This window comes from Thermobia domestica, chromosome 5, assembly GCF_964235325.1.
Source record: "Thermobia domestica chromosome 5, izTheDome1.hap1.1, whole genome shotgun sequence".
Lineage (NCBI taxonomy): Eukaryota > Metazoa > Arthropoda > Insecta > Zygentoma > Lepismatidae > Thermobia > Thermobia domestica.
The window spans coordinates 16,447,572-16,461,885 of NC_137458.1; the positions used below are offsets into that span (position 1 = coordinate 16,447,572).

The window sequence follows — 14,314 nt, forward strand, 5'->3', positions numbered from 1 at the left end:
TGTAATTGTCACAATAGGCTGCTCCAGGTGTAGATTGAGGTCCGTAGTCAGTATCTTTTGACAATCCTCTTCAATGCTGCATGACGATCCTCTTCAATGCTCGGACAATCCTCTTCAGTGCTTGGTGACAATCTTCGTCAATCCTCGGTGACAGTCTTCTTCAATGCTCCGTGACAATCCTCGTCAATGCTCGGTGACAATCCTCGTCAGCGCTCGGTGGCAATTCTCTTCAAAGCTCGGTGATAATCCTCTGGTAACAATCTTCATCAATGATCGTTGACAATCCTCTTCAATGCTCAGTGACAAGTCTCTTGGTGACAATGCTCTTCAATGATTCGTGACAGTTCTCGTAAATGCTTGGCGATTCGTGTCACTGAGTCTCCCCCTCGGTCCACTGTCACTCCTTGCTGATTTTATTTAGTCATGAGTTCTATAGGCTATCAGTTTGGACACCGTTTCTCTCGACAGTTCCTAACACACTGTCTACTTGAGACACATTTGGGCCAATAACAATTTGGCCTCTTTGAAACTCAGATAGATCTCCCGTTTTGCATCACTACCGTCTATCAGCATCAACACATATGCCTCCGTTCTATCTTACTTGATATACTACAGATGATCAACTAAGGGCACTACTAACAACGACAAGGAGCTGCACACACATTCTCGGTGTTACCATCTCATAAATTAAAACGTGTTCCCATTATTTTGATACTTATTAATATGTATATATGCGTGGAATAACTGAAGAAAGTGTGCCATTTTATGTAACGTGGGAACAAAACAGTGTGCAGAACCACACCTAAAACTGAGCACTGTTGCAGTTTAAATTAAAATCGTAGACTCAAATCTATAAGTTCACATTAACAATAGTAAATTACTGCAGGTATGTGTTGGTTTCGCAAGTTTGGAAAGAGGGTTCCAAACTCACCGAACCCTTCGTGGTGTATGCCTCTATCTGATAGCGGTGTTGGACGAAATTTATAGGATACTAATGCTGATAAAAGAAAACTGTGTAAGTTATGTTACTCGAAGTACTGGTCATTCACATAATACAAGACGCAAAAATAAATACGAGATGTGATTGGAAAGTTTTAAGACTGGGCTTGTAATTTAAAAATGGTAGTACTTACAGGCTATTGTGATGGATCTCCTTCAAAGTAGTCCCCTGCTGAATGAACACACCGATTCAAACGGTGTTTCCACTTCTGGAAGCATTCCTGAAAATTATTTTCTGTGATGGTGTGAAGCACTCTCTCCGTATTTGCTTGAATGTCCTCAATTGAGTCAAATCTCTTCCCTTTCAGCGACAATTTTAATTTAGGAAAGAAGTAGAAGTCGGCCGGGGCCAAATCTGGGGAGTACGGGGGATTGCGGAAGCACAGGAATGTTACATTTGGCCAGAAATTCCTGGATCGATAACGCATAATGTGCCGGTGTTCCAGTTTTCATCCAATTTGCGCAAGCAATAATCCACCACGAAACACACACACATGCCCGCACTCAACAGGTTGCTATGCTGTCCTGAACAAAGATATCGTAGTGATTCTTGCAGCACGTATCAAGGTCACACCAAGCCACCACTTCCACGCTAAGGGGTAATTATATCTACTCGTCTTGAGCAGTGGCGCCACCTGTCTTAAAACTTATCAATTACACCTCGTAGGTATTTCTTACATCAGACTAAGCAAACGCAAAAAAGTTTTAAGTATATTGGAATGAAATTATGCAATCTACTGCTACCTAAAATTAGAGAAATGCAGCGTTGAAAATCTTGAGCAAAAAATGGGTAATAGACAAGTATACACATAGTATTAGAGAGTTTCAGGAAGACATTTCTAGGTTATAGTGGGAAGCATTTTTCGCCATTTTATACTATTGTAAACATCATTGTCATCTCGTATATGTTAATTTAAATCTTGGCGTTACTTACTACAGCATCTTATTATTTAATAGCAATAAATTAATTTGATAATCTTGTCAAATGAATAAACTATCTCTTAAGTGTTCGTTAATTGCTATTTGTTCTATGTTTCCAGTATTTTTTCACCAAAAGAAACCATGTGCTTACTCTCCATTTCCTACATATGAGCACAGACCGCAATGACAGCGCAGTGGTGGAGGTGTTTGACGGTCCAGTTGCCGCCGATCGTCTGTTAGCCTCTGTGAAGGTTAGGAATGGCACAAGTGTCCAGAGTGTCAGCTCAACGAGGGAAAGTCTGTTCATTCGATACAGCGCAGAACCACGGGCCAAGTCTGTCATCTACCTTCAAATAACGTCTGGAAACCGTAAGTTGGACTTACATTTAAGAAATACCCAGTATATATGTACGAGGTGTGTTCGAAAACAAATCGAACTTTTGAAATGGCGAGCTGCGGCTACAGAGCACACGAGCGGCAGGTTTAGATAAATTGCCATCTGTCGCTTTTGCTATAATCGTTAGTTGGCGAGCTATAGCCGCGGAAGTGAGCAGTGCACAAATTGTTCGTCAGAGTAATGATATAGTGAAAATGAAAAGCTTGAATAACAATGTGTGTAAAATTTTGCTACAAACTTGACAAAACATTTACAGAGACATTTTCATTGCTTTTCAATTCATTAAGGTCTCCTCGTCCAAAAAAGGTACACATGAGTCGGTCAAAGATCAAGGTGATGTTAGTTATGTTTTTTAATTGAAAAGGCATTGTCCACCATGAATTTATATCACGTGGTCAGATGGTAAACAAACAGTTGTACCAGGTCACTTTAGCGCGGTTGAAGGATGTTGTAGGCAGGAAGAGGCCTAAATTATGGGAAAACCAAACTTGGATGGTGCACCGTGCCAATACGCCTACTCACGCTTCGCTCCTCGTAGCAGTTATCCGGCAAAACATTAGACTCCTGTTGTGTCCTACCCATTTTATTATCCGGTCTTAGTCCCAGTAGACTTTTTCTTTTTCCTCAAACTTCACTTTGAAAGGACGTCGTTTGCAAACCTTAGACGAGATTCAGGACAATGCGACCAGAGACGTGCGCACTATCCTGGTAAGTGCGTTCCAGGAGATTTCCTGAAAAAAAGGGAAGAAACGTTGGAAACAGTATATTACCAGTAGAGGGGACTATTTTCAAGAAGAAAATGTTTTACAATGAGCAATAAAGATGTTACAGCAAAAGTTCGGTTTCTTTTTGAACACACCTCGTATGCAAATGATGAAGTAAGGGGGTACGCAGTAAATACGTGCATGTCTCCTGACACTCATTGACCTTCGTCCTTAAATCAATATTACTCTTACCCTTACTATCACATAACATCTTCTCCTTCACTTGTTCTTACATTTAATGTTTATGTCCCCGTCCTTACTTTCAAATAATGTTGACGTTCTCACTCTCATCACATTGTTACTGCCACTGACACAAAATTGGGTGCTACTACACTCATCCTAATGTACTGAGATGAAGGTGAGATTAAGGTCTTCGTGAGATCAAAATGAATAAGAGGAGCCATTTCTAAATACTGAGTACTAGACCTTCAGTGAATTCCATCTTAGAGTATGCTACCATAGAAGGTTGCACTCCAGTCAGGGCTATATTTAACATATTTGCCGCCTTGGGCCATTATCAAGTGTCGTCTCTGTGATATGAATTTGCGCCAAATTTCTGTAATTTCCAGAACTCAATGTACATATACAGTATATATACATATGGAACACATGACAATGGCCCAAGGCGGCAAAAATGTTAAATACAGTCCTGACTGGAATGCAACCTCTCTGAGCATGACCCATGTTGACCTTGCCAAAATACGGTCCTAACTCCAGTGATGTATATATTCTAACAGTTTAACAAAATTAATTATATTTGGTACCGATTTAATCAACAACTTCTGTGTTCATATGTTAACACAAATATTAACTATTTTTGTCAAAATTATGGAAATCTTTCAAAATTTGCTAAAAAATTAGCGTAGTTGAGTTGATTTTGAGTTTTATGTCCCGTTCAGCAGCGAGACTATATGAGACGTGGACCTACTGATTAACGTGGAATCCGAACCATCCAGCTCCCGCCGCAAATCGAACTCGGGTCTCCCACGCCAAAGGGAAAAACTAGCGTAATAAAGCGTTAAATAGATATTTATGGGTTGATAGATAGATATACAATAAATAACGTAATATGTATAAATTATATAAAGTAAATTAACAATTACATAAAAGTCTTGAACCGACAAATAAAAGAGAGTTTTGCTGTTAGCACTTTCCCTGGATCTTCATCAGACGATGGGTAGTTACAACAATCATATCCCTTATTAACATTTTACGTTGACGTTGCCCATGAGAGTTATGTATTTTATAAATGCTAAAGAGAAGAGAATATTTCAGAATCAACTAATTATTTATTTATACTTTATTATTCGTTTATAAGAAAATGTTACAGTCACTAGGAAATTTAGTGGTAGTTAAGAAAATATTTGTAATGGCGCTGTCAAAAGTGTCTTTCGTTTTTTAAAGAAATATTTAATATAACTTTCCATGTTTATGAACTTTAGGCTAAAGGAGACGGATGATTCATGAAACTGAATAATTATGGAATAAATGGTGGAATGAGAATGTGGAAGATAGCGGGAAAACCCACAAAAGAATCTACGGACACGATGTTCTTCGCCGCGAACTCACATGGCCTAGTATCGAAGTGAGGACTCTTCTCATCAGAGGTGAGCAAACGCTTTACCATAGAGCCATCCTGCCCTTACTGTACTCAAAGTTTCACCAGAAAGCGTATTTGTAACCAAAAGCTAGGTAGTTTAGAATAATTAGACAGCCACACACAAAAAATAAAAGTTCTGTGCATCGAATCGCAGGGTATGGATTCCATGTATTTTGTTATACAGAATCCGAACTTCGAAACCCCACCGTGTTGATTCCTTTTTATTGGGTAGGGGGGGGGGGCGCGGTGGCTCAGTGCTAGAGCGTTCACCTCCGGTGCTTGGGGTCCCTGGTTCGATCCCAGCTCGCGCCGTGTGGACTTTGTGGTGGACAAACACCGTGCTCGTGGGTTTTCTCGGGGTTCTCCCGTTTCGTCCCACTTTCTTCATTCCACCATTTCACTCATTTCTCTCATTATCACCGTCTCCTTTAGCCTCACCGGCATAAACGTGAGACTAAAACTTAAAGATTTCATTTCATTTTTTCCTTTTTATTGGCAAGAAACTTGAGCGAAAAAAAAAGTTCTGTTCAGTGTCCTCCAGGGTGTAGATTCGATGTATTTTATTACATAGAATCCAAATTTCGAAACCCAAGGACGATTGACCATGTCAATTCTTTTACGGGCGAAAATTTTTAGCGATTTTGGATAGGGAGAACACACGTTTTTCGCCCATGTAAAAAAATTGACACAGTCAATCATCCTAGAATTTGGAAATTTGGATTCTGTGTAACAAAAAAATTTCGAATCTATACCGTGGAGTCCTGTGCACAGAACTTTTTATATTTTTTATTTATTTAATTGTGTGTGGTTGTGTTGTTAATTGATAGAAATAGACATATTTAATTAAACTGATAACTCTTGTATTATGATTTAATTAGTAATGTCCAAAATAATTTCATTTCCCTTTACTTTCTAGTATTTCACTAATTCTTAAATTCTTGTTACAGGTAAATCTTACGACATAAATATAACAGAATCTACTTTGGCAGACAACAATGGACGAGGTATTGTCGCAGAGAACATCAGGAGTCAAGTACATATCCACAAGAGTTCCATCTACAATAACAACCACACTGCAGGTGTCCATGTGCTGGGTGGAACAGGTGACGTTAATGTCACGGAAAGTCGTATTGCCTTCAATCACGGTGACGGTATCAATATAACCTACGGGGGAGGTAACAGCAATGTTTCGCATTCTTGGTTATCTTCCAACAAAGGATACGGGTTTTCGTTGTGGCTAAATGAGAGCTCAGAGAGTGTGCATTTTAGCCAAGAAACTGTGATAGCGTATTCGGAAGTGTTTAAGAACGACGATATTGGCGTTCTGGTTGGAAATTTCTGTGGAAACGCTGTTGTAAATATTAGTGGAAATTGGTTTAATGATAGTACCAATACGGCCATTGAAGTGATGTCATGTTGGAGACAAAACGCTGGAATGATGCAACTTCAAATCGGACACAATTATTTCATCCATAATAAGAAATTGGGTATCAAAATTAAGCCTGCTGTGAACTTGGAGGGTAAAATTGAGTATAATTACTTTAATCGACATACGTACGGTGGCATTTTAATAAAAAATCCTGTAATTGAAAACTTGGATTTGTTGCCTGCAAAGATAGATGTGCAATATAACGAATTTGTGGGCAATGAAGGAATTTATGTAGTGAATCTAGGTTTGTCTCCGTATAGTGAAAAACAACATTTGCTTTTTACAAGGAATTTCGTTCGAGGTAACAGAATTAAAGAACCATTCCCGTCTTTAGTGCCACGAAATCGAGTCGCTGCAGCCGTGGTTATATCTTCAGCAAATGTTGACGTGTTTCGAAATATCATCCAAAACCATGACTCCGACTATGAACTCGGATCACATCTGGAAGACCAAAGCAAAGAAGTCAACTGTACTTATAATTGGTTGGGCTATTCAGACGAGGAAAGAATTTATTTCAGAGTGTTTCACCGTAAAGACAGATTTAATCTAGCTAAAATTGTGTACTTGCCTTTCCTGTTGCATAGTAGTAATCCGAATTCGAATACTTTTATTGTTAACCCGACATTTGTGCCGTTATTTAGCCAAGGAAATGTGGTCGGTGGTGAAGTAGATGGGCATGAGAACTTACAGCCAGGAGAATACATAGTGAAACGTGATATCAATGTGTATCCTGGAGGAAGATTAGTTTTGCAGCCTGGAGTGACTTTACGGTTTCCTCCATCGATTGGTTTTATGGTGTCTGGAAAACTGGAAGCTAGAGGACGTAGCCCAAATGATATCAAATTAACATTGGAACAAGGCGCTGACATTCAAAATGACACTTATGTCCCCGTTCGGTTGCTAGGTGGCAGAACAAGCTATGAAGGAAGATTGCAGGTAAGATAACTTAAAAAAATCCCACATTTTTGTCTTTCATGAAAAGTTTTCATTGTTTGTTTCTTGCATAAATTTGGGGAAAAGTTTAAAGTGGTATCGATTTAAATTTAGTTACGGAAATAAAAATGTGTTAATTGGTTTATTATTTTACGCACTGCAATGTGTGTTATACACGATAACTTTGTCATCCAGTAAAAATACAGTAAGAATAGAAAATATACACTTAGTGTACAAATGTATAAGATACTCAAAGATATTGTCAACATTTACGTACGATGGGTCCTAATTGAAATAATCATTTTAAATTCCCCTGTAAGTATTCATTAATTCTGTAAAATGAGTGAAAATCATTTTAAATTTCCGTTTAAGTTTCATCAATTCTGTAAAATATGTTCTTCTGCTCTGATTTCTTCTTCTTACATTTAAAATATTATTATTATTATTATTATTATTATTATTATTATTATTATTATTATTATTATTATTATTATTATTATTATTATTATTATTATTATTATTATTTTAAGTACTAGTATTGTAGCTTATTGTACAGCTATAATCTGTCGAATAACATTATACGATTTGATTTTCTTAGCCGGATTTTTGGTATGTAGATGTTTTCATTTTGTGCAAGTGAAAATCAAGATTTCTTTCTACAATATTGCATGAATACATATAAAAAAGTGGGCCGCGGTGGCTCAGTGGTAGAGCGTTCACCTCTGGTGCTAGGGGTCCCGGGTTCGATACCAGCCCCCGCCAAGTGAACTTTGTGGTGGACAAACACCGTGTGCGTGGGTTTTCTCGGGGTTCTCCCGTTTCCTCCCACTTTCTTCATTCCACCATTTTATTCATCATCACCGTCTCCTTTAGCCTAACCGGCATAATCGTGGGACGTACAACTCAAAGATTTAATTTCATTTACATATTTACAAAATGAAAAACGAAACGAAATCTTCCAGTGTAAGACGGAAGATTAAGACAAGTGAATGATAATAAAAGAATTGGTGGAATGAGATTGTGGGAGAAAACGGACGTAACCCGAGAAAACTCACGAACACCATGTTGTCCACCACAAATTTACTTGTACCGGGATCGAACGAGGGACCCCACGCATCAGAGATAAGTGTTCTACCACTGAGCCACCGTAGCCCATGAGGAAAGTGTTTCCAAAAAATGCAAAGAGGGAAAGAAGAAGATCTTTAGAGATTGGAACAAAGAATTGTTATGATGCGCTGCAGGAGGAAGAGAAGACGTTATCCTTAATATAAATTTGGTTTTGTTAGTAATCTAATGCTGCTAAAATACTATACTACTACTATTAAAAGAATGTACCTTTAAATACAGTTATTATTATTATTATTATTATTATTATTATTATTATTATTATTATTATTATTATTATTATTATTATTATTATACAATTATACAATTATAAATAATAAATCAAATGAAAGAGCAACTGAAAGAGTCTTTCCTACAAGTGTTCAATGTGAGCACCATTCGTTACACAGCACACATCGAATCGATAAGCGAGTTCTTCCCAAACCTTGATCAGTGTGTTTGGAATAATTGTTGCAACAACTGATTCAATCCTCTTCCTTAAATTCCTCAATCGTCTTAAAATTCTCCACATAAGACGTCACTGGAATTGCTAATTCACGACTAGCCTTCCGAATTGATTTCTTGGGGGTACGCGTGAAAGACTCTCTCACTCGTTCAACACGTTCTTCACTCAATCTTGGTTGTCCCGTACTCTTCTCTTTGCCCAGACAGCCAGTGTCTTCAAATTGATGATACCATTTACGGATGTTTTGGTGGATTGCAATTGAACTTAATACGGAAAGCACGTTGCACTGTAATTACAGATTCAGTCTTTGCAAAATGTAAAACACAAAAAGCTTTCTTCTCATTAGACGCCATCTTTGCTAGTAGTGCTTTCTAACGGTAGACAGAGGAAGGAGGCATACGCATGCATGCATACACAACTTTTTGGGTTGCTCTTTTATTTAATGTATGATTTATGATTGTAATAAATAGTACAAAGCCTTAAAAACCCCGATATTCATTTTGGAAACACCCTGTACTTCAACTTATGCAGTAATACCTATAGGTTAATGAAGCTTATGATAAATTTAAGTGATCCATGATGGAAGAGTAGCATGAACAGAATGGAGAGAAAACCCATGGACACGACGTTCTCCAACTTAAACTTACATGACCAGTACTATTTTCTCTATCTAAAAGTCATTTGTATGTGTAAAATTGTTCGTAATCATTATCTATATCTATATCTATATCTATATCTATATCTATATCTATATCTATATCTATATCTATATATAAACTTTCTTTACTCTAGGTCCAAATAGGTGAAAGATGGGGAACTGTTTGTGATTATGGTTGGACTATGCGTGACGCTGCTTTAGTGTGTCATATGCTGGGATTAGTACTCAATCCAGATGATTGGTTCCTCGAACGATCAGAAATTCCTGAAGCTGGAATCAGTGAAGACATTCTTTTAAGGTAAAACTTATTTTTTCTTTTATTTATTTTGTATAATCAGGAATCAAGTTTTGGGCGGGAAGTCAGGGAAGTATTCCCTTGTAACTTTTAATTTCCGTATTCTAAAAATTGATTGTGTTTATCAGTGTAGAGAATTTTCCTCATTTCAGTTGTTGTTTGAAAAGTAGATTATATCTTCGTCGTTCCGACAGAAGTAACCAAGTTCAGAATATTAATTTTGAGATATAGTTGGTTTAAAGTTAGAATTCTCGTTGCGGTGACTTCATTAAAGAGAATTGCAACTATGACCTTATAAAATGTCCAAAGAAATTTTCAGTTTGTTTGATTTGGAATTAGGCTAAATTTGAGGTGTAAGTTAGTACAGAATAATTGACTTATTTATCGTCCTTAGTATGCATAATTGATAGTAGAAAAAGTACATCGGACTCGTCACATAGGGACTATATTCAATTCTTACAGTACTTCAAATAATATAAATTTCATCTACCATAATGTGATAAGTTTGATACATATATATATATATATATATATATATATATAAGACTTTTTTTGCACAAATTCGAACAAAAATCTTCGTCATTTAAGAATTCCTGGGTATTGTAAAAACTTCTAGTAAGAAAATTGTGTAACTCTCTCATAAAAACCGACATTTTTTCTATTAATTTTATGTGTATTGTTAAGTAGTCAATAATTTTAATTTCCACAAATAAATTTCTAGCAAATGCTCTTCATCATAATAGGTAATTCCTTAGAGATCTGTACTCACATGGTTGGTTTCATATAATATAATAATTAAATAACAAACCATACGCTTTTATGCATTCACTAAAAATACATGTATTGTTTTAGTATATATACTTTTATGTTTTATACTCGTTTTCTACTATATTCCTTCCAATATATGTCTTTATTTATTTATTTATTTATTTATTAATTATCTTTGTATGTATATGATAGGTATTAGGGTACATGAAAAGTAAATAAGAGTAGAAATAAATAAATTTTTATCACAAAGTAATTTGAATAACAATTTCAGCAAAATTCTATAGAGAAATTTGATTCTGTGCTAGATAACTTTAGATAGAAAAATTAATCTTTTGTTTTACTCATTCATGGACTCATATACTTTATTGTAACATATTACAAGCATTTAACATGTCTATTTCAGTAACGTAAGATGTACCGAGGAGGACATAGATATAACAAAATGTGAGGCCGAGATGGCAGGAGAGTTTGAGAACTCGTGTACTCATGAACACGACGTAGGAATGAGATGTTATGAATCGTCTTGGGCTGGAATGAGGATAGGTGTCTTGGCCGGGAGATCTGATTTACAATACGTTACCATAGAAAGAGCTGGCTTATTAGATTATGCTACCAATGAGTTTAAACCAGGTAAGTTTTTTTTTTCTCGACTCTTGCTTCTAGCACAATTATACGTAAACATAAAATTATTATAACTTATTCAGTCAGGCATAAGATTGAAATGAAATACATACTTTGTACAATGTAAAATTATATCATAAACATGACAATGACAAAGAATTAATAAAATAATTCCGCTTGATTTCCGTTTAGAATTAATAAAAATAATTTAACTTTGAAAAATTACAATTCTTTCACTGCAACATTTGAGGACTAAAAGTGATAATGGCAATAAGTGTTAAAAACGAAAATTTGGGCAATCGTAAAAAACCAGTGCACATATTTGACATTTACAATAACCTAATACAGACATTTTTACACACTCTTTTGAACTACTTTGAGGCCTTCCAGGTACTTTTTACTATTATCACATTCTACATTATTCCTCATTTGACACTTTAACGTGGATAATGCTGTTTATATTTCTTTATCATTCACGTCGTTTACCGCTTTTAGTCTTCATTTCATTTCCTCACTGGAAACTTCATCGTGTAGTTGTACTCAGAACCAGGGCTGGCCCTAGGCATTTTTCCACCCCGTGCAGTAGCACCATTTCTTCCTCCTTTCGCCAGAAAGAACAAATCTTCAAAAGCCACGATTTGACATATGCTACTCCTTCATGAACAACGAAGGGGAGGGAAAATGCACACGCGCTCAGAAAGGCCTAAACACTACAAATACAATCTCGCTGTGTTTTTCCTCCTTGAATAAAAATCTATTATGTTAGTGAAAGATAAGGCAAATACGCCTGCAGAGGAAAGATGGTAATCCTTTTTATAGCATGCAATATCGAGCTTCAGTCTCAATATATCAGTTTGCAATTTAAGTGCAACTAGCTCTTTTATCTTTATTTCTTAGTTTTCCTTCTGTATCTTTAAATTTCTTTCTTTTCTTTTCTTTTCTTTTCTTTTCTTTCTTTTTTTTTAAAAAAAAAACTTGCTTCCACCTTCAATGATAAGGAACTTGTTTGTGACAAAGACAAGACTGGTTTTCATATCAAAACTGTAATAACTAACTAAATAGGTGTTCGCTACTGTTCGAGAATTGAGTTCTTGTGTTTGACAACAATCAAGCAATTCATACTGGGATTTGTTTGACCATTTGCTTTAGCACTGTCCGTGTGACCTAAAACTAATGCGACCTAAACATGATTTATGAATGTAGTATTCAAATAGAAGGTCGACTTGGTAAACTTAACTATCATCATCATGAAATCTATTTCTAACAAGAAATATTTATTTTAAATAATATAGTTACGACAGATTTTGCCGCCCCTCGAAACTTGGCGCCCCGTGCAAATGCACGTGTTGCACATATGGTAGAGCCGGCCTTCCTCAGAATATCTATTCGACTGCTTGTAATTTCACTGGTAATGGTAGATCTCTGCTCTATTATAGAAAACTAAAAATATCTACTTTTTACTTCAACAACTTCTAATAAAGGAAGGAAGTAAAATAAACATAAGTAAACTTGCGGGAACGACATATTAAATCTTCTTCGGCAGTCCATAATTTGCAAATTATAAATAGTCAGTGTTGCGAAATATAGTAAATGAAATAAAAATTAAAACTGATGAGTAGTAAAAAATTAACTAGATTTTTTCGGAGTCTTGTTATCCAGTTAAGAGCGATTAAGATTAATAGTGGTATATTAATTTCGGTATATAATGTAGTCCCACGCTTTGTCAAGGCGTTCACTGTCGAGATTTAATTTTCGCTTCCTTTGTTTCTATTAAAATAAGATTTCTAAACTAATCACTCAAAAAATGAAAACCTTCTGTGTAATTTTTTAAAATTTACTTTACATAATGCTTAGTTGCAGCTAAATGCTTATTGACAATCCCAAACCGATTAATAAATGTCACATAGTAATGTTTATATCCCATTAAAAATTTTTGATTCACGGGTGATTTGATGACTACTCTAAAACCATACTTTTGTGGATTTTTTTGTTGTTGTTATCTATAAACTAATCTAGGCCTAAAGAAAATGAAATCCAGTTATCTTTATTTTTTAAATTTTATCTTCATAAGAATTATGATTTTCAAGTCCTTCTTTCAATGAATATTCAATGCTTTGTGATTCCACGTTATTTAGTTTGGATAATATATCTACGTGGTACGCACCATAAGTACGCGGCATTTCATTATAATTTTTAAGAACAAGGAAATACATTTAATGACATATAAAATATATCATAAGTATTGCATGGATTAATTATGACTTAATTGTAAACATCACTGACATATGTGCTAATTTAAATCTTAACGCTGTCTATTATCCATCCTATTATTGTTTTTGTTATTAATATGTCGTATTTGCACTGTATAAAACAGATCAAATTACTTATTTGATATATATATATATATATATATATATATATATATATATATATATATATATTTTAAATAGTTCAGAGTATGTTTTTCAAGGGAATCACTGGTTCTATAATGTTGAATTAATCAGATCTATCCGTAAGAAAATATGTATGGAGCATAATCACCAGCAAACAAAATTAGGTATATATATACGTTAAATTCTTTTGGAAATAACTTTACAAATTCAACAATTAAATTACAGTAGCGTACACGGAATTACGTTGCAGGTCACACCACTTTTTTATAGCAAATAAAATAAGGCATAATACAACATTAAAAAATTACTATTGATTAATTTATTTATTTTACTTTTCAGCTCTGCAAATTGATTTCTTCCACCATTCTTTACAAAGTATCCGTGTGACTAACAACATGCAAGATGGCCTGGGAGTCATTTATTCCGATCTTTATTCAGAAGTCAGCAACACTATTAAAGACAGTGAGTTCAGTTATAACAGAGGAAATGGAGTCAGTTTTAAACAATTAGGCCTAACCATGTCAGGTAAGGAAGAAACATTTATTGCAATAAATATGTTCGTTTCTAACCCAAATACATTAAAAGGATTTTATATATGTATATACAGGGTGTTACAAAAAATGTGCCACAATGTTTCGGGAACGGATTCATCATATCAAAATAAGAAAAAAAGTTCATATGGACCTGTGCTCAAAAGTGGATAGTTTTGGAGTTATAGGGTGCCGAAAATGTGAAACAAGTGAACTTTAAAAGTTTATAGCTCCACCACTATGGGACCTATCGTAGTCGGCTCAAGACATCACTGAATAACTGGTATGTGAACTTTTCAAATATCTATGTTTAAGAATGCTCCAGTACTTGCACACCAATTTTTAGCGAGGAAGGTGGAGAATGATGAAGTACTCCCAAACAGCCTCTCTAAAAATGATTGTGCAAATACCAGAGGTTATGAAAGATGAATATTTG

At 35.3% G+C, this 14,314-nt stretch overlaps 1 protein-coding gene across 1 annotated transcript in view; it reads left to right on the forward strand.

Moving 5' to 3' along the window:
* Positions 1-14,314, forward strand: part of bark (C-type lectin domain-containing protein bark beetle) — a 185,706-nt gene that overhangs the window by 104,680 nt on the left and 66,712 nt on the right. The window contains exons 6-10 of the mRNA XM_081758239.1: positions 2,040-2,289; positions 5,629-7,046; positions 9,406-9,569; positions 10,738-10,964; positions 13,688-13,873. Coding sequence (XP_081614365.1) covers positions 2,040-2,289; positions 5,629-7,046; positions 9,406-9,569; positions 10,738-10,964; positions 13,688-13,873 — 2,245 coding nt within the window. The remainder of the gene's footprint in view (positions 1-2,039; positions 2,290-5,628; positions 7,047-9,405; positions 9,570-10,737; positions 10,965-13,687; positions 13,874-14,314) is intronic.